The sequence below is a fragment of the Zingiber officinale genome, chromosome 2A (assembly GCF_018446385.1).
Source record: "Zingiber officinale cultivar Zhangliang chromosome 2A, Zo_v1.1, whole genome shotgun sequence".
Classification (NCBI taxonomy): Eukaryota; Viridiplantae; Streptophyta; class Magnoliopsida; order Zingiberales; family Zingiberaceae; genus Zingiber; species Zingiber officinale.
Genome location: NC_055988.1, coordinates 105,294,237 through 105,318,607, shown reverse-complemented (window position 1 = coordinate 105,318,607; position 24,371 = coordinate 105,294,237). Strand labels below are relative to the sequence as shown.

General features: G+C 37.9%; 2 protein-coding genes and 1 long non-coding RNA gene across 4 annotated transcripts; 2 read left to right on the top strand and 1 right to left on the bottom strand.

Annotated features, from left to right (window-relative positions):
* Positions 1-404: 404 nt before the first annotated feature.
* On the top strand, positions 405-7,991 carry LOC122041845 (external alternative NAD(P)H-ubiquinone oxidoreductase B3, mitochondrial-like). Of its 2 annotated transcripts, XR_006129088.1 has the most exons (11): positions 405-605; positions 804-1,068; positions 1,371-1,577; positions 1,824-2,074; positions 2,473-2,689; positions 2,795-2,899; positions 3,376-3,648; positions 6,709-6,830; positions 7,080-7,244; positions 7,490-7,609; positions 7,703-7,991. XR_006129088.1 is itself a non-coding variant. In XM_042601677.1 (10 exons), the coding sequence occupies exons 1-10, from the start codon at positions 514-516 to the stop codon at positions 7,788-7,790; spliced, it is 1,740 nt and encodes a 579-aa protein (XP_042457611.1). In that variant the 5' UTR covers positions 409-513; the 3' UTR covers positions 7,791-7,991. The 2 variants fall into 2 exon arrangements, 1 of the variants encoding a protein (XP_042457611.1); XM_042601677.1 differs by lacking the exon at positions 7,080-7,244 and having other exon boundaries at positions 409-605.
* Positions 7,992-8,097: 106 nt separating this feature from the next.
* Positions 8,098-9,594, bottom strand: LOC122043870. Its single transcript, XM_042604437.1, has one exon. The coding sequence runs from the start codon at positions 9,592-9,594 to the stop codon at positions 8,098-8,100; it is 1,497 nt and encodes a 498-aa protein (XP_042460371.1).
* A 5,542-nt stretch (positions 9,595-15,136) lies between these two features.
* LOC122039852 lies at positions 15,137-17,105 on the top strand. Its single transcript, XR_006128408.1, has 3 exons — positions 15,137-15,322; positions 16,725-16,817; positions 16,895-17,105. It is a non-coding gene; the product is annotated as an uncharacterized LOC122039852 (long non-coding RNA).
* Positions 17,106-24,371: the final 7,266 nt, after the last annotated feature.

The following is a 24,371-nucleotide window of genomic DNA, read 5'->3' as shown; positions in this document are numbered from 1 at the left end:
TAGATGCCATCTAACTAGTCTAGATCAATTTACTATTTCAGTCTAGTTGTTCATTACCCATCCTCTTACAAGCCAGGGAAATCATTATTGCATAGAAAATTTTAAGGATGGTGTCGCCTGCACCAACTCCTGAAACAAATTTCTTTATCGCCTACTCTTACATCTAATTAAATTTCAAATTATATTAATATTTAACATTTACTATTAATTTATTAAATATCAAAACAATGTATACATGAAATCAAATATCGTGTTAAAATTAAGAAAATATGAAGAAAAAAAGTTTAAAAAAAATATGAAAACGATTTTTGCACATGATTATACTATCTGATAGTCTTGCCGATGTCCTGGCGTTCTGCCAACGATCTGGTGGTTGATTAAATTAAAATATAAATTATGATCTGGCGAAGACTTATCTGGTAGCTCTATGGTCGCGGCGTTTTACTGGCCACAGGAATCAAGATCTTCCATTTCTTTCTTTCGATCGGCAGCGTCTCTTCCCCCCGCCGGAGTATGCGGTTCGCCGGCTTCCTCCTCGACGGCGCCGCTCGCACCTTCCGACACCAAGGCGCCTTTTCCAAGCTATTGGTCGTCCTCGCCGCAAGGTTCCTTTTTGCTCGATTGCGTTAGCCGTTTGTGTCAGGATTCAGTACTCCTTTCCTTGCTTAATCAAATAATCTGGAAAGTGTGCTTTGCTTCCATTATTGACTCGATAGTAAAGGATTTGCGTCATTGTTCGGCTCTGTGAAGATTTAGTACTCTTTATTTCTTATTTTCTACCACTTGATTTCGACATCGTGTAGTGGCGGAGGCATTGTGGCATACGCGGATGCGAGAACAGATGCAGCTGCGGAGTCTGCTCAAATTGCCTCCAAAAAGAAGGTGGTAGTGCTTGGAACTGGGTGGGGTGGCACTACCTTCTTGAAGAATCTCGATAGCTCCTTGTACGATGTGCAAGTGATATCACCTCGCAACTACTTTGCATTCACGCCTTTGTTGCCCAGTGTCACATGTGGAACTGTGGAACCGCGAAGCATTATCGAACCCGTGCGTAGAATCATAAGAAAGGTAAATATTTATTGCAATCTTTCTGACGGAATTGAAATTTGTCGAGGAGGAATGGTGATTATGGAATCTAGTTTTCATATCAAGAATATTTTGGAAAGTGGTGTGATGTTCTTTTTTGTAAGACTTCACACACCAGCTTTTATAGTATTACATCTAAAGGAACCCAACTGTACTTTGAATTCCTAGTAACATAATCCTCTTATGATCTATAACAGTTGTGAAATAATGAGGGCATGTTTTTATGAAATATTTGATAAACAAATCAGTTATCACCAGCGCTGCTTTTCTCATTGATTCTGCAGAAGGATGGACAAATTAAATTTTGGGAAGCTGAGTGCTTCAAAATTGATCCTGACGCAAAAAAGTTACATTGCCGTACTAATATAGGGACAAATTTGGAAGGGAACGGTGAGTTTATTGTCGATTATGATTACTTGGTGATAACAGTTGGAGCAAGAGCAAGTACATTCAACACCCCGGGTGTGGTGGAGCATTGCCATTTCCTGAAGGTAATTTTTCACCATCATTTGTTCCAGTTGAAGATGCTGATTGTTCTGGAGTTTATTGCTGTGCAAATTTTGAGTTTTTGCCTTTTATATTAGAAATTGTAAATACTAAAGAGTAGTTTAGTTTCCATGGAGATATGGAGTACAAAGTAAATGAACTTGATAAGTGCCTAGAGAAGTTGCTTGTGCCACATTTTGATTGATTATTAAGTGATTTTCCTTGTCATGTTAGATTAATATATATTGCAGGAAGTTGAGGATGCTCAGAAAATACGTGGAAGTGTGATAGATTGTTTTGAAAGAGCTACTCTTCCAGACATTGATGAAGAAGAAAGGAAGAGAATTCTTCATTTTGTGATTGTTGGGGCTGGTCCAACTGGTGTCGAATTTGCAGCAGAGTTGCATGACTTTTTCGCTGAAGATTTAGCTAAGTTGTACCCTACTGTAAAAGACCTAGTGAATATAACAGTAATTGGGCATGCAGAGCACATTTTGACAATGTAAGGGAGATCTTACAATTTATTAGCCGTTATTTAATTTCTGTAATTATAGATGTGGTTTTTTCATTGAACTAAACTATATCCACCTACTTTTACCAAGAGTCTGCCCAGTGGTAGATCCATCAACTTATATCAGTATGCTTAGAAAACCATGCTATGACTACGCAGTGCAGTGCAGCAATCTTAGTTATTAGCAGATTTCTTTTCAGTAACCATATATACCAACCATTCCTCATAGATTATAGACACTTGATAATAGAATCTCTGACTACTTAATAGACCATGCAATGTAATTTTTCTGGAGCTGTCAAACATAGCGACTAGACATCATTTAGTTAGTGTATTCTCAATCCAGTTCTGCTGCTTAAGTAACATTTTTGTTGTGGTGTCAACAAAAGGTTTGACAAAAGGATAAGTACATTTGCTGAACAGAAGTTTCAAAGGGATGGAATTGAACTAAAAACAGGATTTAAGGTTGTGAAAGTATCTGATAAAACACTCACTATGCAAAACGGAATTCACCAACAGTTTTCTGTTCCATATGGAATGGCTGTATGGTCAACTGGTATTGGAGCCCATCCTTTCATATTGGAATTCATGAAACAAATTGGTCAGGTTAGTTGCTTCTAGTTTTCCTTTAAAATTTATAGTAATTATGCGTGGATTCACATTATTTTTAAGTCTTGCCATTCCTGCTAAATATGTTCCTGGTCAGCACAGGGTAACAGGCGTGCCTTAGCTACAAATGAATGGCTGAGAGTAAGAGAGTGTACTGATGTGTATGCTATTGGCGATTGTGCTACAATTGCTCAAAGTAAAATCATGGTATATGCATTTCTACTGTTGATTCCATGGGCAATTTTGCTTGAGGCTTGCACCAACATTAGATTTTCGATTATGCTACTACACTCATGAAGAACCACAAACGTCACGAATTTCAAATTTGTTGCTAAGTTATGTGAGAACCTAAATTCATGTTTTTAGTCCCCTGTCATGTCTGAAGTATGAATTCTCAAAAAGCATCTTGATCCTTATTATAAACATGGAACCAGATTCTTATAGTAGTTTGTCATGCAATTTTGACTCCAGCAGTGAAGTACCATTTGTTCTATGTAGAATCTGGAGTCTGGCATTTTGTAAATCAAATTGATTCAGTGATATGCGATTAATTGATTATCCATTTGTTAATAAGAAACAAAAAGACTTGACAGTCATGCATATTCCATAAAATGGAAACCAGTGCACCAGTATTTATGTATACACATTTGTTATTACTAGTCTAATGTGAAGGTTAATTACAGGATGATATCTTGGAGATATTTAGATTTGCTGATAAAGATAATTCAGGAAGTTTAACCATGAAAGAAATTGAAGATGTTTTAGAAGATATCTGCGCAAAGTATCCTCAGGTAGAACTCTACCTGAAGAGCAACCACATGAGCAACATAGTTGATTTAATAAAGGCTTCCAAAGATGCTGATAAAATGGAATCTGAAGGAATTAACATAGAAGAGTTCAAAATTGCTCTTGCTAATGTGGATTCTCAGGTCAAAAGTCTTCCTGCTACAGCTCAGGTAATTTCTGATGTGTTAAAAATTGTTCTTTGTCAAAAAATCCTGCTACAGTCAAGTCATCAACAACACCAAGTTATGCTTAGCATGGGAGTGGTCTTAGGCCCTTGTCGCGTAGGTGTCAATTGTGTTGGACTACTTACAACTTGATCTGACACAATTTAGGCCATGCATGATCAATTTGGACATAATAGGTCAGTTGTGCCTGACATGGTGATGTGGACGCCGAGGTGGATGCTTTTGTTGGGCTTCGCTATAGTTGGAAGCAAATTAGTTACTATCTAATTAACTACTTGTATAGTAGAAATAAATTAGCTATTACCTAATCAGTAGAAAATAAATAATGACTTAATTTAATTATTGCTATAGTAGAAACAAATAATGTCCTAATTAGCTTTTTTATTTTTGGTTCCTTGTTTCCTTTATGGGTTGGTCTTTCCTGAATCGTGTCATGTTTGACTCCTTATGTAAGGAGTGCTATTATTAATAAAGAGAGGAAGAAAAATCGAGTAATTTGGACTCTATCTAGGATGAGTCTTTCCCCCTCCCTCCCCCTTTACGTGTTGCATGACCAAGTATGAATCTGGATCTCGACTTGTGACTCGATCCTGCACTCGGGACATAACAACTTGGTATCAGAGCCGATCATGGGTGACATGGATCCTATCACATCCAAACTGGATACCTTCATGGAACGATTGACCTCGCAACAACAAATTTTCATAGAGCAGATCACCTTTCGCCAGGAAGGACTAGAGGAGCAGATGGTTGAGTTATCCCGTACTGTTCAAGAGACAAGATGACAGTCAGTGTCCACTGCAAACAACCCTACTAACGTGGAGTGTGACCCTTCCAAAGCCTCGGAGTGCAGACCTGAACCACCAATTAGTGGCACCCTGGTTCCACGGTACTTGAAAATGGAGTTTCCCACCTATTATAGAGAAGGAGATCCATTGGGTTGGATTAAAAGATGTGAAAAATTCTTTGCCAACCAAAGGACCATAGAAATCGACAAGGTTGGCCTTGCTGCCTTCCACTTGGTAGGGAAAACCCAACTTTGGTTTGATCGAATGGAACAGGAAGAGTCATAAGCAATTCAAAAACCATTGTCATATCCGCTTTGGACCGCCGACGAGCAACAACCCTCTGAGAGAGCTAGCAAATCTGAAGTAGACAAACTCGGTAGAAGACTACCAGCGGTAGTTCTAGTCCCACCTTGCCCGAACCTCGAGCCTTTGACTACAACAATTGGTTGACTTGCTAACTGCAAGGGCTAGTTAAAGATCTCCATATCGACATTGAACTGTAGAAGCCTGAAAACTTAGGCATTGCAATGAATATGACTAGGGCATTAGAACAGAAGCAGTGCTTCTATCAAGGCAGGGGGCTGCTGCACACGAATTGGGCCGAGATCACAACCAATCTCAACACTGCAGTGAATGCCCTCCTTTGGCGAAAACCAAGACAACGGGGGACATCAGTAAGGAGACTCCACCTGCTTCATTCTTCAAGCTTCTGTCTTGCGCTGAGATGCAGAACAGAGAGCCAAGAGCCTCTGTTTTAACTGTGATGAGTGCTACTGCACAGGTCACAAGTGTAAACGCCTGTTTTGGATTAAAGTGCCTGATGATGATAGGGAAAGTGAGGAAGAGGGGGAAGTAGATTCAAAAATTTTCCTCCATGCTATCAGTGGCGTTATACCTCACTTTCAAGCTTGAGGACAAGTTTAGCATCGAGGATTTGTTGGACGCTGCTACAGCAAATTAGTTACTGCCTAATTAGCTACTGCTATAGTAGAAATAAATTAACTATTGCTTAATTAGTAGAAAATAAATAATGACCTAATTTAACTACTGCTATAGTAGAAACAAATAATGATGTAATTAACTTTTTTATTTTTGATTCCTTATTTCCTTTATGGGTTGGTCTTTCCTAAATCGAGTCATGTTTGACTCTTTATATAAAGAGTGTTTTTATTAATAAAGAGAGGAAGAAAAATTGAGTAATTTGGACTCTGTTTAGGACAAGTCTATCCCCTTGAGTAATTTGGACTCTGTTTATGACTAGTCTTTCCCCCTCCCTTCCCCCTTACGCGTTGCGTGACCAAGTAAGGATCCGAATCTCAACTTGTGACTCAATCCTACATTTGGGACCATAACACATGGTTATGTAGGTCTATGTCTATAAAAGATTTCTTTGCTCTGAGTCAAGGAAAATCCATAGCTTAGTATAGTTGTAAAGGGAAAAATTACCCTTTTCTTTACAATTTTAGAAAACAATATTTTTTCCTTAATTTTTTTTTACACTCTAAAATCTTAATAAAGTAGTTATAAATTTGTTGGAATTTTTAAATAATTTTTTATTATAATTTTTAATTGTCTTTTATTTTTTATATTTATTTATGAATATATATACTTAGGCTAACACTATAGGACTTTGATAGGGTTTGTCATGCACCGAACTAAGTTTTTCTTCTCGTAGGCCATCTTTAGCCCAAGCACAACCGATTGACACTTTTAGTTTTGCGATTTGACTTCTCAGTTTGTGTCATGCTTCACCTGACAAGAGTTGTGCTTGACCCATGGATAGGATATGCATGTTCGACAAGCCTAATTGAATAGTTAATAAGCAAATGGCCTCTTTATCTCTAAATTAGCATTAAAAAAGCAAAATTTGGTATTTTGATTATGAAGAGTCCCCGTGCCATATTAGATATGAAACGATTCCTCATTCGAAGTAGAAGTGACCAGATTAAATTTCTCTTCTTAGTGTCGTTATATAGTTTCAAACTCATAACAGTTAATAGAAAGTAAATTTTTTATTATTATATAAGATGGCCTAGTAGGGTAGCACAATCACAACCCATGCTCAACACGACACAAAGGGCATGCTAAACTTGGGTTCAAAGACCATGGGCCAACATTTAGTTGTGGCAAGCCAGACATGGTACGAAATGAAGTGGATCAATAATTAAGGCTTGCGTCATGGACTCCTGATTGGCTCAAGCTTGGCATGTCATGGATTAACGATAGCTTTTCTTATTCTTATTCAATTGTATATTAGGTAGCTGCACAACAAGGGATATACCTTGCTAGATGCTTTAACAAAAGGAAGGACAGTGAAGAAAATCCTGAAGGTCCACAGAGGATCAAGGAAGCGGGAAGACATCACTTTTTTCCCTTTAGGTAAGTGATTTATTTTCTGTTGTTGTCATATCCTACATCTTTTCTTGCAAAGGCTAATGCTCACAATGTACTTGGTCGACGTCTTTCACATTCATAGAAAAGACATTCATAGACATTTCTTGAGGTTAAATTCAATATTTTTGTTTGGCTCATTAACCATGTAACAAAATCCTTCAGCTTGTTATAGGTTGTGGTGACTGTTACACTTCTTAGCCTTTTATATCGTGGTAGAAAATTTTCCCTCTTTAGGTGTCAAACTTATTGAGGAATCACAAGCCACAGATGAAAGTTTGAAGTCTTTGCCTAAGCCCAACTTAGCTCTACAACTTCCCTATGGATGATGACATGTGAAGCCATTGCCCAGATGAATATCTGAAAATCTGCATTTAGATTAATCGTCATGCTTCTGTTAAGGTAGGTTAAAAACTCATCAAGGGGATAAATTTTCTAATTTTGGTACTGGTTTAAATTCTTATGGAGGCTTTGAAAAGCGAATGTAGGCTGTATGTGATCGATCAACTGTGTAGTGAACCATCACATTCAATATTAAAAATGTTAGAATTTATTTATATTAATTAGAATGCTTAAGATGTATGCAACTCTATTGTTTTCTTCATTTACTTTGCAGCTCTTTTGATCTAATATATCGCTTATTGAAGGTATAAGCATTTTGGGCAATTTGCACCGTTGGGTGGAGAGCAAACAGCTGCAGAACTCCCGGGCGACTGGATCTCCATTGGACACAGCACACAATGGTTATGGTACTCTGTTTACGCAAGGTATTATTCTTCCTTTTTCTTTCTATCTTCTAGCACAAGTGATCTTGTCTCCGTTGGACTGTTAAATGACTTGTTCTTCGGGTCTATGAACAGCAAGCAAGTAAGTTGGCGCACTAGGACGTTGGTGATATCTGACTGGGCAAGGCGATTTGTATTTGGGAGGGACTCCTGCCGCATATAGCCTAGCAATTTGTTTGACACGAACAGAGTTTGTGTATTATCGATCGATTATTTTCACATCTCTCTCCTGTTATGATTGATTGGTGAAATGAGTGTGGAAAGTTCTGTTTTGATCTTGTAATAGAGCAAGAGAATCACTCGCATTACTGCATTCCGGAAAACTATTACACAATTCAAATAAAGAATTGCGCTTGAAATATTACAATGCTCACACAGTTACCAAATTCCTGAGAACTGTTATTCCAATGTACAAGAATTATCATGAACTACTAAATTGCAATTTGCATTCAGATTGCAGGAAGAAGTGGTCATGGCTGCTGCTCTGCAAACAAATCTTCAAGAATTGTAAGAGCTTGGCCAGGAGAATTTAGTACCTCATCCTCCGACGCAGAAAAAAATGGCTTCCTCCCTACCAGTTCTGAAGCTCTCTTTGCACATCCAGAATCACGAGGGCTCTCAGTGTTGCATCTCGAAGCTTTGATCTTTGGAAGAATTGCAGCAAGCTTCATGATTGATTCTGGAGAAGTGTGGTCCTCCAAATCATCTGATATTTGCGAATCCAACTTCATTTGGTCCTCCAATTCAGATCCCTGGCTTCTCTTATTCGCCGGCGTCAACCTAGAAGAAGATCCTGTCCCCCTGCATAATTCAGGTAACGACCATTTCCCACGCTTGTTTCCTTGTTTCTCTCCGGTCGTCCTGGTGCCGGCTGAATTGTAGCGGCTGGGAACAACTCTCGCTTTAGCGGCCTTTGATGGCCTATTACAAGAAGTGGAGTTCTTGTTATCTTGGAACGGAGCTTTAGGCCTAATTGCTGCTTTGCTAGCTCCCATTGTTACTGCCTTCTTGGCACTCACGGATGGCTTCGGAGATGCAGGACCGATGCTTGAACTGCGTTTTGGTTGGTTATCCAATTTGACAGCCTTCTCCGCCGTGTGTTCTTGTTGATTATTCTGCCGGCGAGACCGGGTACTGGCGACTATCTCAGCAGGCCCGAGACTGACAGCCCTCCGCCTGTTGCTAGGATTACCGGGCGTCGCCACCGTCTTCTTTGCATCAGGTATCATCTTTCTGGCGGTGGCCGGCTGCTGAGATTTAGGGTTCGTGTTGATTGCCCTTTTCGTTTCCTTATCTTCTTCGATGTTCTCCAGCTTCCCTAGATCCAGTAGGGTTCCAGTAGCCTTACCTAATTGAATCATTTTGAAGCTGTCGCCTCTTCGATCGGCCTTCGCAATCGGCTCCTCGGCCTTCTTCTTCAAGGCCGTGGGCCAGATGTTCTTCGCTGGGCTCGGTCTCGGGTTCATGGACCTCGCTGGTGTAGCAAGGATCTCCAAGGGCCCCAAGCTCACCGCTCTGCGCCGGTTCCTGGCACTCGCCGGCGTTGCCTCCATCTCCCGATCCATCCTCTTCAAAGCGGGCGTACACGGATCCATGAACTTGGCCGGCACGATCCTCCCGCGCGGCCGCCCCCGCGCGTCCCGATCTGCCTTCTTGACCCGGAGCGCCTCCAGCCTCGAACTCAGCCGTGCGATCATCTCCTCGATCCTCACGATCTCGTCATCGAGCGAGATCTCCTCGACCTCGGCGAAAGCAACGCGGGAGGCTGCCTTCTTGGGCAGTGTGGCGTCGAGGAGGAGGTCGATGGCCTCGGGGCCGCGGTTCTCCTTGCAAGGGTCGAGATCCTGCGGACCGGAAGCGTTCGTCGAAACCTCCCGGAGCGGTGGAGGAGGAGCAGGAACCGACGAGACCTTGGAAGCGGAGCCTCCGTCGTCGAAGGCGGCGTTGTCCCATATCTGAAGGCTCATCTTCTTCTTCCTTCCTTCGTTCGTTCGTTTCGATGCAAAAGGTTTTCGATGGGTAGAAATTGTGTGAGATCTCAAGAGGAGAAAGCAGCGAAGTTTAAGAGAGAGCGATTTTCCGACCGTTGGAGGAGGGAAGACCAGAGGGAAAGTAGACGTTGGAGGACGGAGATGGAACGGAGGCCGTTGGATTAGGAGCGGAACAACTGCTGACGCTCCGATACGACTTTATTTAACAATTAACGATGGGGAGCTCCTGGAGCCATTTCTGGGGAGCCCACCGTTGTAGTAATCAAGCGCGTGCATAATAATGCTTCTTAACCTTTTAGAATTTTTTTTTAAAATTATTTAAAAAAAATCAAAAGGTGTATTTAAAAAAACATTCATTTTTTAAAATTTGAGGGAATTACCCGGTACCCTATAGTTTAGAGAAAATATATTCCAATTCTCATACTTTTAGAAAGAAAATTGCTGACTTTTTGTCTTGATCGCTCCAACTAACACTAGGAGAAAATAAAAATCCTCATACACAACAACCAAGTTGCTCACCGAGATAGTTATGGATCCTGGCTGAAATATGGTATATGGACACTTAGAAAGCTATTGTTCGTCTCGTGACAACAATTGAAGGTCCTTAACTGGTGCATATCAAAGGCCGGGAATCATATCATTGTTATTGTAGAGGAAGACAAAAAATGGTAAGTAATAACGGAACTTCATGCACCACCTGTCCACACATCTATCTTAATAGTTTGAAAAAGCTTGTATCCAACCAGATTTTTTCATTTATTTGATCATTTGTTTTGATTGTCTGTGTATCGATGCTTCTTAGTGTAATACTTTTGGGGAATTTGAAGGGGTTTTCCCCTTATTTTATGAAATATCATACATATTAACATGTGGTGAATTGACTATGAGTGTGGTTGGTTACTGAATTAATATTTCAGAAATAGAGAGGGTTAGGCTTTTATTTTAGAAATTTTGTACAGACTGCAATTAGTCAGTTTGAATGTGTAAGAAGTTTGATATACATGTAATGATGAGATGACATGTAAAGAAAACTGTAATTTGGTTATGATGAGTCATTATATGCTTATTGAATTTTAGGGTCAAGGTGGAAGTGCTCATTCTAGAAAAGTTGCAATTGAGGTAACGTTTGAAAAAATGGTATAATATATTGCTAATGTTGATCTAGAAGAATACTCATATATAGTTCTCCTATCGGATATATCTGAAAAAATATGAAAGAATCCTAATAAATGGAAAGAAAGTAATTTTGTTGTTATCGTCGTTGTTGAAATACCCGAGAGATCTAATTTGTTTGTTGTTAGATTTGATGGGGAATTAGAAAATGCTTATAGACTTCAGGGTGGTAAGTATTTGATTAAGGTGCAAGTTAGTGACTAGTTAGTAGATTTGGAAGCAATGATGGAGGTGTTGGTTGCTACTCGGAAAATCTAATGGTTTCACTGTACAAAAATTTTATACAAAGGTCTGAACCTTTTCCTAGCTACCATGTGTTCTTTTAAATTAAACTTGGATCGCCTGCGGAACTTAACACGTTTGATCCAAAGTTTAATCTATTTGTTCTTTTAGGTTTAGACTTGGATCTCCTGCGGAACTTAACACGTTTGATCCAAATCACCTAGGTTATTAATTCCATTAAATATTAATTTCCAAAATTAGCTTCCAGGACTGCATGGCGAGGCACATGACCTTCTTGGATATGGGAACAACCACCACCGCCTAGACAAAGCCTTTTAAGGAAAGCTAATATTTAATTTCCTTAAATAACTTTAGGTCAACCGAAAAGAACAATCAAATCACAAGGAAAAAAAAATAAAAGAACACAACATCGAAAACAAATTCGAAATACTAGAATCGCATGCTTCTTGTATTTGGTATTTTTACAAAGAAGTAAAACTAGTATGATGCGGAAATTAAATACTAGTATACATTTTCTTTTGCAAGCAAAAACCTCTAGGTCTTCTACCGTATTCCTCTTCTAACCTCGGACGTTGTGTGGGTAACGATCTTCCGAGATGAGAAACCACCAAAGCACCTTCTTCTCCTTTCTTCAAGTTTCGGCCAAGTACAATGCTTCCAAAAGATGAAGATCTTTTTCCACCAACCAAGCTCCAAGGGATGTAAGCTTTCTCTCCTTCTTCTCCAAGCTAGAATCCGGCGACTCCAAAGAAGATGTGAGGTTCGGCCACAAAGGATGGAGAGAAGAGAAGAAGAGGAAGAAGCCGGCCATACCAAGGAAGAAAAGAGGGAGAAAATAATAGAGGTTGTTAACAATGAAGCCTCCTCTACCCCCTCTTTTATAATCCTTGGTCTTGGCAAATAAGGAAAATTTAATAAAAACTTCCTTAATTCTTTTGTCATTGAAAAAGAAAATTTATTTAATTAAAAATAATTCTCTCTTCTCCAATTTATTTGGCCGGCCACTCTTCTCCCCAAATCAAGGAAAGTTTTAATTAAAACTTCCTAATTTGTTTCCGAAAATTTATAAAAATTTCTCCAATAATTTTTATCCCTTCATGATTGGTTTATAAAAAGGAAATTTAATAAATTAAAATTTTTCTTTTAAACATGTGGATAAAAAGAAAGTTATCTCTAAAAATTAAAATCTCTTTTAATCTACAAATAAGGAAAGATATCAAATCTTTTCTTAATTTTTTGTAGAAACTTATAAAAGAGAATATTTAATTTTTTAAACTCTCTTTTAAATCATGAACATGGTTAAAAAGGAAAGTTTTCTTAAAATTTAAAATCCACCTTTTAATCAACAAATAAGGAAAGATTTCAAATTTTAAACTCTCTTTTAAACATGTAAATGATTTACAAATAAGGAAAGTTTTTACCAAAAATTAAAACCATCCTTTTAATCTACAAATAAGGAAAGAGATTAATCTCTTCTCTTAATCTTTTGTAGAAAGCTATAAAAGGAAATTTTTAATTTTTAAACTCTCTTTTAAAACCATGATATCCACATAAGAAATAATTTTAATAAAAAACCTTTTTAATATTCTAGTGACCGGCCACCTAAGCTTGGGACCCAAGCTTTGGCCGACCACCAATCTTGGCTCATCCATTTGGTCTTGGCCGGCCCTAGCTTGGGTTCCAAGCTAGCTTGGCCGACCCCATTGAATGGTAAGAAGGTGGGTATGTGGTGGGTATAAATCTCTCTATACAAGAGGCTACAATAGGGACCGAGAGGAGGAATTGGTTTTGGTCTCCCGATAAAATTAAGCATCCCGTGTTCGCCCCGAACACACAACTTAATTTTATCAATAATAATTCATTCCACTAGAGAACTATTATTGAACTATCGCACCAATTCCAAATTACATTTTGGGCTCCTTATATTATTATGAGTGTGTTAGTCTCCCTGTGTTTAAGATGTCGAATGTCCACTAATTAAGTGAGTTACTGACAACTCATTTAATTAATATCTTAGTCCAAGAGTAGTACCACTCAACCTTATTGTCATGTCGGACTAAGTCCACCTGCAGGGTTTAACATGACAATCCTTATGAGCTCCTCTTGGGGACATTCTCAACCTAGATTACTAGGACACAGTTTCCTTCTATAATCAACAACACACACTATAAGTGATATCATTTCCCAACTTATCGGGTTTATTGATTTATCAAACTAAATCTCACTCATTGATAAATTAAAGAAATAAATATCAAATATATGTGCTTGTTATTATATTAGGATTAAGAGCACATACTTCTATAATAACTGAGGTCTTTGTTCCTTTATAAAGTCAGTATAAAAGAAATGACCTCTAATGGTCCTACTCAATACACTCTAAGTGTACTAGTGCAATTATATAGTTAAGATAAACTAATACCTAATTACACTGCGACCTTCCAATGGTTTGTTCCTTTTCATCTTGGTCGTGAGCTACTGTTTATAATTTATAAGGTACTGATAACATGATCCTCTGTGTGTGACACCACACACCATGTTATTTACAATATAAATTAATTGAACAACTACATTTATTATAAATGTAGACATTTGGCCAATGTGATTCTTATTTCTAGATAAATGTTTATACCAAAAACTAGACTTTTAGTATACATTCTAACAGGAGGTGGGGTTCATATGTCAATGACTAAGTTAAGCAACACCGAGGGCGACAATAGTATATTTAGGAGCAATGCTGGTTGTGGAATTAATGGGTCAATGATTTATTTAGGCACCATTGGGGGCAGCAACATAGGAGCAATGGCCTATGGGTGTGGGATGAAGGGCACCATTGGGGGGCAACAATATTGTTGGTGGCAATTTTATAGGTGAAATTAATTGGTCCATAATTGAAGTTGAAAATACAACTACAGTTGGTTTAAATAATGAAGATCTATACACTAATTGATGAAGCTGAAATTGATCATCTTAAAAGGTTGACAAAAAATTTAAAAAAAAAAACAACAAGGTACCCAAAAGATAAAGAGCAAGGCTAAGGGTAACAGACATGTATATAAATCCAAAAAAGAAAAAAGTGAAGAGGAAGTCTAGTTCTGATTGTTATGATATGAACTCAAATAATGATGATGACCTCTATGTGATAAGTGAGGAGAATGATAATCCCAAAATAGATGATGAGTTGTTTAGCAATTATGTGGTAGGGGGCTAGAAGATTAGAGTCACAGTGTGAGTGATATTTCTAGTTATCAGTCAGGCGATTTTGCATCAATAGAAAATAAATCTGATAGTGAGTTTGAAGATGATCTCATAGGATCATGCCTAAATGGTAAAGAGTTTTCAATTCTTGAGGGTGAGAATTTAAGTTACTTCAAGCTATGATGTTTGAGAATCTGGATGCATTTAGGAAAGTATTGTATGAATACTCACTTTTGTGGAGTATTACTTTAAATAGAAAAAAATGATAAAGGGTTACGGTCAAGTGTGCTGATACTAAGTGTCTTTGAAGGGTCACATATCAGTTATGCAAGATGGGATTACATGTATGATAAAGATTTGCACTATAAACCACAATTTCAAAGTTACTGAGAACCTTAAGGCCTCGACACATTGGATAGTTGAAAAGATAGTGGCTATTATTAGGGCAAATATGCATGTTAAGAGGGTAGTGCTTCAGGATGAACAACTTAAGTTTGGTATCCAGCCTACAAATATGCAGTTGTATAGGGTTAAGCAAAAAAGCACTAGAGGTAAGAGGAAGAATAATACAATATATAATGTTCAAATAGTACTTGATCAACAACTAATTAATAAATAATAGAATTATTCTGAGAATAATTATAACAGAATTATTAGAATAATCTAAATATTAATATGATTTGATTTGATAATTTGATCCGTTAGAGATGATTGATGGTAATTATGAACAGTCATGCAAATTGTTGTCTAAATATTGTCTCATGCATGGTTATGAGTAAAAATTCTAGTAGTGTGACAAGAATAGATTATCATATCAATCTTGGTTCAACAATCCCTTCAATTAAGAGGTTTTTTTTGGGTTTTGATACAATGAAAAAATATTTGCTATCTGGTTGTCAGCCATACATAGTATTTGATGGGTGCCCTTCTCCATCCTTCTTCCACCACTGGTCATATGTTCTCTCTCCAAGGTCTTTCTCTTGTCTTCGGCGCCATCATCCGCCTTCCATAAGCCCTTTCTCTTAATTTTTCCTGACGGCTGCAATTAGGGTTCTCGATGGTCAAGATTTAGAACAAGATCCAGCGGTCGAAGGTTATTCCGTTGCGTTTATGCTTCATTTTCGTTGTATTCCGCTTGTGTTCTTGATTTTATCATTCTGGTTTTGGATTTAGGTTTAGACTATGTTTTGTTGTTATAGAATATTATTTTATCGATTTGTATTTTAGAGTAGTCGTAGTCAGCCCCACCGTAACCTCCATGGCTCCTCCTTCTCCGCTGGATCTTGGCGAGGGCTATGAGTTGTTGGGTCGTATAGGGAATGTGTTATGGGCCAATACATATTTCCTCAAGGTGTCAAAATGGACCACATCACCAATAACTCTCGTGAGTCTTTCAACAGTTGGATAGGTGATCTAAGAGAAAAATTAATTATTACTCTAGTTGATTTATTGCGAACCAAAATAATGAATAAATTTCATAAACGATCTGAGACTGCTTGCTCCAGGAATTTCCTAATGGTTCCTAGAGTCATGATGAAGTTGAATGAGAATACACAAAGTTGTAGGACTTTGACATTTACATATACAAGTGGTGCAATGTGCGAGGTCCGAGAAAGAAGTAAGAAATTTATAGTTGATACTACCAATAGGTCGTGTGACTACAAAGAGTGAAATCTCACAAGGCATTCCTTGCAAGTATGCATGTGTTGTGCTCCCAGTTTATCCAAGGATACTTATTTAAGGGCTTATGCAAATCTGATACAATTAATTCCAGATCCATCTTTTTGGTAAGAGTTTGTTTCTACTTAAGTGCTTGATGTATGCCCCCAGAACTTCGAAGAAGAATTGGACCACCTAAAAAAGCAAGGCATAAAAGTGAGGGGGAGGGTACCAGTTTTGGGATAAGAAGCCTAGAACTTTGAGATGTACTCGGTGCTTGCAATTTGGCCACAATAAAATGACTTGGGTAGGTCGAGCACTAGCTGCCAAAAGACAAAGCAAAAAGAAGTCCAGAAATCAGGTTATAAACTTTTGTTAATTATAGAGTTGCTCTATATATGTACTAACATCTTTATGAAATTTAATTCTTTTCCTTCAAGGCTGAGACTGCTGGTGTTGAATCTAGCAATACTATCCCAACACAGTCAGCCTAAAAAAGGATAACAATCACAACATCAACAAAAAGTAATTCAAGAGATCAATATTTAAATATTTTTTTAGTTAGGAGAAAAAAAATGTATAATAGCTTTACTGCATCTCTTCACTAACATAAGCTTTGTAATTATATATCTCAATCCCCTTTGAATACTGTCCCGACTCAAAATACACCCATAACACAGTCATCACAATCTAAAATGGATGCATCAACTACCATGAGACGAAGCAAAAAGAAAGCCAAAATTCAGGTCATAAACTTCTAGTAGTCACTTAGATTATTAAGATGTCATTTATTGAATTACATAGGACTAACAATTTTCTTTATTTTTTACTTCAAGGTTGAAACTGGTGGACCAACATCTAGCAATGTTGCCCGAGGTCAAAGTCACCGTATCAGAGTCCAACAATCATCCTCACAACAAATAATGCAGGTTAAAAATGTTTCTTATATTAGAAAAAAAATATATGTAGTGCACATTTTTACTAACAAAAAAACTTTATAAAACAGGCATCTCAAAGAGCACAGCAAACACAGGCATCACAAAAGGACGTGGGATCAACTTACATAAATATTTGGAAGTTCAAGGGCACAAATTGTCTGGTGATGTACTATCTAAGCGCATCAAAATTACAAGAGGCTCATTCACAACTCCGAAATAGAGAATGAACAAATAGAAGATAACACAAGACTCATTGCACCAATATGTTTTTTAGGATAGATGTGTAAACTTTTGGTGTTGCAGTACATATATATGTTGGATGCTTTTTTTTGTTTATAAGAAACTCAGTGAATAGTTTTTGTCTTTAAGGTGGTGATGCACTTTATATATATAGTATGCTTTTGTGTGCTTGATTTATATATTATGTAAACAGATTTCTGGAGATTGTACGTAATACATTTAGCATTTTGCTGATTTTATGAAAACTCAATGAATGGTTTGCTTTATTCTTATTGAATTCCAATGTTCTATTTTTCTATCAATGATTTGGTTTCCTTGAGAGCTTTACTTTTTTGGCATGTGGTACTAAAGAGCTTTACAACTCTTCATTGGCATTTGTTGAAAGAATTTTCAGTTATCTCACACAAGCAAAAGTTACTAAAACTAATAAACAATTTGACATTCTTAACATTTGCCCAAATAGAAGTCATATATTAGACGCAAAATGAATAAGGACTTACAATTCAGTACAATACCATACATTTATATTGCAAATACAAAACTCCAACCTGAAACATCTATTCATGGCCCATTTGAAAACAAGGAACAATCTAATTCTTATAACATTCCTATCCAATTTAAAAACTAGTAGTAATGTCTCTCCCTTTCAGCCTAGAGAGAGAAGCTCTACCTTTCCTCTAGAATTTATGGAGAGAGGGTGGTCGGAAGTTAGTAGGGGTGTTGGACTCCTCCAGTGGACTTGAGTGAGCCTTTCTTCTCCATTAGCATCTCAAGGAGGACATTCTTGGTGACGGTCGTCCTCCCATGGTGGACGACCTCTCTCTGATGGTTCTTGGATGAAATTGAAGGGTGCAGAGAGGATATCCTACTGGCTATATTCGAATGTTCTTCTTTGACATAGGAGTTGTCTTCTCACTGATGATACCGTTCATCTTTTTTGTAAACCTTTTCCTCTCCCCCTTTTTTCGTGATTTTTTCCTTCGGTTTTCTTTGGCTTTTCCTTCCTCCTCTATATATCTTAGTTCCTAGAGGAAGGATTTTGATCAGCTAAAATTCCATTGCACCTACCCATAGATTTTCCTTGATTTTCCAATGAGTTGAATATCTGGTGAATCCTCCAGTCAACTTACAATAGAAGGAAAGTCCTGGATTCATTAGTTGCAAACAGTTTTGAAATTAGAGTGCTATCTATTTGAAAATTTTGGTTGACATTTCTAAATTGGTGCTTGGCTGGGACCACATGCTTTGTCTTGGGTGAAAACGGTGATTTCTCTTTCCAAATTGGGATCAACAAATTTGGCAATTCTACATCTAGTGCTCGGCGAGGACCACAACAATTGCTTTGGGCATGCACATTGCTTCCTTCTCATGCACGTTGATTCATCTTTAGCTCGTGATTGTGTTTTTTCACATTTGAACTTCCACGTGGACACATCATCACTGGGAAAAAGAAGAAGGGACTTAATATTCACCATTAAGTCAATCCAAGGAACCACTTGCCATGTCTTTTGAAGAAACCAAATTTGATAACTTGGAAGCTTTAGCAAATTTGCCAGGAAATGGGTTTTATAAAGGCCGCGATGAGGAATTGGGTGATGTGGCAGTTGTGGTACTTGGTAAGGATTCTGAGATGGCTGTTATGGGTGATGATATGGTTGGTGTTGTGGAGATTGATGATGTGGGGGCTCTTGAGTTGCCACAAGGGTCAGCTGAACCTTTCTTGCACATTGACTTTACACAAAACAGCACAAGTTCACAACCGGCGATGGATGGAACATTGTCGGAGGTGAGCTGCAAGTAGTGAAAGCTAATCCAGTCGAGGACACTGAAGCCATAGGAGTTGGTGATCCTTCATAACTGGCGCAAAAGAGGTCTGGGGCAAGCTTGTTCAAGAACAATCGGAAGACAACACTTGCAATGTCCTTGGAGCAATGCGAAGCTAAGGGCGAGACATTATTCTTTGATTTTGATGATATTGATACTATTGAAGATACTATGGGGTTTTGTCTCGTGAGATGTTTCATGGGCTAACATTTAGAGAAGAATGGAATCTATGCGATAACCAATCAATGGAAGGTTCCTTACAAGTTCTTCATGTATAAAAGTGGATGAATTGTCTACTGTTTTGATATGAAAGAGGATCGAGATAGAGTATTGCATGGAGAGTCTTACTTTTCTTATGGTGTTCTTATTTTCTTGAAGATTATGCTAACATATTTTTTATTTCATGAGGATGGTTGGCTTGTCCCCGCTTGGATTCAAATTCATGGGTTACTATCGGATTGTTGGTCACAAAAAGTGATGAGTATGATTGGTTCGGAGGTAGGGAAGCCCTTATACACGGATAATTTGAAACAAATAAGGGACCAGCTGGAGTATGCTCAACTCTTGGTGGAGGTTCCGATCATTGGTGATAGGGTTTATGAAGTACCAATCACGTTGCCTACTAGAGTGCAAATTGATCTCAGAATTATTTACGAAATGGTACCCGAAATTGTGAGGTTTGTAAGAAGATTGGTCAGCGGAAGGAAGACTGTGGTGGTGCATCTCAATCAAATCTGAATGCGCCCTAAGCAGGAAGGTTGAGGTCCAAATCAGCGAGTCATTGGGGGAGAAGGAGATCAAGATTGAGACATAGAAGTTGGGCAAGACAAACCAATCAACAATCGCAAAATGTGGAGGATCCAGTGGTGCAGAATGGACTGACAATTGTGGTGGAGCATAGTCCTAAGCCTGTGGCGGTTGAACCCCCCTTCCCCCTTCATCGGATCATCAATCCTAAATAGTTAGTAGTTGTGTAACTCAGTCCTCGGCACAGTCATCTTCGACTGCTTTACTGACACTAGGATCGACTTCTTCAACATCCTCTTAGGCTGATTCCAAGAGTAATGGAGGATGAACAAGGAACTTAATGGAATTATAGCACCCCTACAAAGTAGACGACAACTACGAGTCCGAGCAACCTGAATGGGAGGTGTCAAATGAAGGTAGCTGCCTGGAATATTAGGGGCTTCCACAAGTCCCTAAAACATTAGGGGGGTGCAACACCTCCTCTAAAAAAAGGATATTCAAGTGATGACATTATTGGAAACGAAGCTGGATGGAAATTCTCTTGACCCATTATGCAAAGGTGATTTTCAAGTATGGGGCATATTCATAATTTTGATTTGTCTAATCATGGTTGTATACTGCTTATTTGGGACTTACACAGAGTTGATATGGATGTGCTCTCGATGACCAAATAATTCATTCATGTCGGGTTTGATGTTAGATTTCCGGGAGGGATATCTTGATGACATTTTTTTATGGACTTCATTCCATTGTTGCTCAGATGTCGTTATGGATGACTCGTATAGATCTTGGGGGTCTATATCAAAACTATGGTTAATTATAGTGGATTTTAACTCTATTATATCGACACTGGACCAATTATGAAATGAGATATTTTTAAATTTATATTCAAGTATGCGGTTTGGTGGATCTTCGTCCCATGGGATGTCGGCTCTCTTGAACCAATGATACAATTTCTTATAAATTGGATAGAACTTTGATGAATTTATTTTAGATTGAGGGAGTTGAATAAAAACCATTTTGGGCATATTTCGGAGAAGACAACAAGAGCAAATGCAAATTTAGAGGAGATACAGAAAGAGGTCCTAGCAGGAGGAATTATTCCCAAAAACTATGATCATATCGTTGGTTCCTTGGAGGCCGGCAAGAGGGGGTGAATTGCCTGTATAATAATTACAAACCTTTCTCGACTTCCAACTCTAATTAGTAGCACAGTTATAACAACAAATTAAATGAACAACTTTAAAAAGAAAGAGATAAAAGAGTTACTTGGTTACAACGTAGATAGTTGTTAATCTAAGGCAAAAGAAAACACTAAAAATCTCCTTCGTTGAAGGCAGAGAAGTCTCTTACACTCTTTGAACATTCAGGAATAAGCTAGGAAATGAATAATTAAGTTGTTGAATATTTTATAGGTTTAGGGGTCTTTTCATAGCCTCAAGAAAATCTTATGCGGGGCTGGAAGGCGCCTCCAACGAGACAAACGAAGATAAGATTTTATCTTCGGTAACCATTACATTTTGCTTAGTCTAAGGCGTCTTCAAAGGGTTGAAGTCGCCTTCCATGGGTGGTTGAAGGCGAAGGCGCATTCCCGCAGAAAGGTGCGGAGGCGCCTCCAACTATATTAAGGGCACTTCCAACAGCTCCGTAGCTCTTCATTGGTTCTTCCGCTGCTCCGATCGCCTTGGTGATTTTGTCCATCTGGAATTAATTTCACCCAGACCCATCTTTCGACCTTCTCCTCGAGCAGACTTCCTCTTCGGCTTTTTGTCTCTCGAACATTGCGCACACCCTTCTCATCCATCAGTGTACTCTTCTATAATATCTCGTCTCTCGGATACACCGAGCCCGTCGGCTCTCTCCCATGTCATTCTTCTCGCTAGCTGTCGCTAGCTGTGTCTTCCGCTAGACTTTTTATATTCCTAAGCTCCTGCACACTTAGACACAAGGATCAAATATAACATAACCTAACTGAATTTGATTAACCACATCAAAACAACCATGGGGTACTAACACACATATGCAGGAAGATCACTCTCCTTACGGAGGCTGAGAAATAATTTTATCAGCAACGTGCGAAGAATGTTTACTTAAGGAGCTCAAATAAGTGTACTAAATTCTTCCATAATGTCGTGAAGTGGAATAACATGAGAAATGTCATCATTATACTCAAAAGAAGAAATGGATAGCAAACATCAAGCTTGGGTGAAGTGACGAATGAATTTATAGACTTCTTTTATGTTCTACTTGGTCAAAAGTGGCATGCAGCCCTATGGATAACGGTGGTCTTCCCGGAAGGAGGCTAACTCACATTCAATTTGAGGACTTATCAAGCCGGTGGAGGTGGAGGAAAGTAAAACAGCCCTATATGACATTGGGAGTGATAAGACACTAGGCCAGATGGATATGGAGCGAAATTTTTCACTTCATCTTGTGATATTTTTAGGCTAGAGTTTATTACAGTCACTCAAGAATTCTTTCAAAGTGGTGAGCTGCTCAAACAATAGAACCATTCATTGATATCTTTGGTGCTAAAGGCGGATCATATCCCATGAGTTTCAGATTACATTTTTTTATTTTTCATAATTAATCTTCTGTTTTGAAAGAATTAATCCTGAAACTTTTTGCCGAAGGTAAACATATAATGTTTTATCAGAAAAAAGTTTCATAAAAGGATATTATGTAATTTAAGAGAAATGATTTATTTCTAAAAATTTTACTTAATTTTCTAAGATGTAGAAAATATAGTTTAATGGCATAAAAAATAAAAGTTTTCAAATATCTATTTATTTAAAATTTTTAATTTAAAAATATGATTTTCGCAAGTAATTTGCAATATTCAAAAAATTTTAAAAAATTTGTATGGACAGAGAATATCATGTTTTATCAGAAAAAATAAAATTTTCAAAAATAAATATGAAATTATTTTTAATTTTCAATATACCATTTTCGTTAAAAAATTCATATAAAATAACTTAACGGTAAAAAAAAATCAAATATTTTTCTAATTGAGACAAAAAAAATGAAATTTTAGTCTAAAAAGGATTTTGGAACCCAATACAAGTTCCTATCTACTAGATTTATTAAAAATTTTGGAGGTATATAATTTCTAGGAATTTTCCAGATATGTCCTTGGTGATTTCTAATGTACAATTAATTTTACCATAATTTTTAAATTTTGATTTTCGACAACTATTTGAATTTAAATATGCATAGTCATTTTCTAGTTTTTCTATTTGTGCTTTCAATTTATCATTTTTATTTTGGAATTTATCGTACAATTCTAGTGGACATGCATTAGGTAATTTTCTTTTTGGATCCACATTTTCCTTCTTTAAATTATTATTTTTAGATTTCAGTTTATATAGAGATCTAGTCATTAAAGTTATTCCAAAATATAGTTTATCAGGGGGTAAGAGACATATCTCACTTACCATGTCATGCTCGAAGTTAGATGCTCCCCCTTCGCAACTGCTTTCTTCTGATGTACCTTCCCCTTCATCGATACTTTCTTTTTGGTGACTTGTCAAGAGTGCTAGTCCGATATACTTCTCTAGTTCGGACTCTGATGATGACTCATCTATGTTGCTTTCAGAATTTTGTGCTTTGGTTTGCTTCGCCCTTTGCTCTTCTCCTTCTTCTTCAGTTTTGGACAATCATCTTTGATGTGCCCTTCTTCTTGACAGTTGTAGCACTTTACTTTCCATTTTTCCAAAACAAACTTCTTGGCCTGTGATTTTTTAAACTTATTAGATTTAAAAAACTTAATAAATTTTCTTACCATGAAGGCTACTTCGTCTTCATCAATCGATGAGTCTGGGTCTGGTCGGCTCATGTAGTGCTAGGTTCTGACTTGATTCCTTTCTTTGTCCTGCACATCGAGACTCGTGTAATTTGAAAGTGGAAAAAAGACTTTTTAATGTACTTACCTCGAGGTCTTTAGAGATACAGTAGAAGTCTACTATAGATGTCTATTCCGGTATTCTCGGGAACGCATTTAAAGTATACCTTTGCGCATCCCAATTAGTTACCGATGATTAGCTTTTTTATTCTTCCATGTAGATGAGCAACTGATTCACCTTCTTCCATTCGGAGGTTGTTGATTTGGTTCTGGAGTAGATCCCGTTTTGCGAGTTTTGCTTCTAACGTTTCTTCATGTAGTTCCGCATCATGTTGAAGGCGCTTCCAGCAGCTACGCAGCTCCCCGTTGGTTCTTCCGCTACTCCGATCGCCTCGGTGATTTCGTTTATCCGGAATTGAGCTCACCCGGACCCATCTTCCGACCTTCTCCTCGAACAGGCTTTCTCCCCGGCTTCTCGTCCCTCGAACATCACGCACGTCCTTCTCATCCACCGGTATACTCTTCTGCAATATATTGTCTCTCGGATGCACCGAGTCCATCGGTTCTCTCCCTTGTCATCCTTCTCGCTAGCTACGTCTTCCGCTCGATTTATTATGTTCCTAAGCTCCTACACACTTAGACACAAGGATCAAATACAATATGATGTAACTGAACTTGGTTGACCATATAAAAACAACCAAGGGGTACTAACACATATATGCATGAAGATGACTCTCCTTGCGGAGGCTGAGAAATAATTTTATCAACAACGTGCGAAGAATGTTTACTTAAAGAGCTCAGATAAGTGTACTAAATTATTCCATAATGTCGTGAAGTGGAATAACATGAGAAATGCCATCATTATACTCAAAAGAAGAAATGGATAGCAAACA

What these genes read in the sequence shown, in the direction of transcription:
- LOC122041845 (XM_042601677.1), top strand. Translation starts at nt 514, where the DNA reads ATGCGGTTCGCCGGCTTCCTCCTCGACGGCGCCGCTCGCACCTTCCGA. An exon ending in TTGGTCGTCCTCGCCGCAAG is followed by an intron (nt 606 to 803) that starts GTTCCTTTTTGC and finishes GACATCGTGTAG; the next exon opens with TGGCGGAGGCATTGTGGCAT. An exon ending in GCAGAGCACATTTTGACAAT is followed by an intron (nt 2,075 to 2,472) that starts GTAAGGGAGATC and finishes TGTCAACAAAAG; the next exon opens with GTTTGACAAAAGGATAAGTA.
- LOC122043870 (XM_042604437.1), bottom strand. Translation starts at nt 9,594, where the DNA reads ATGAGCCTTCAGATATGGGACAACGCCGCCTTCGACGACGGAGGCTCC.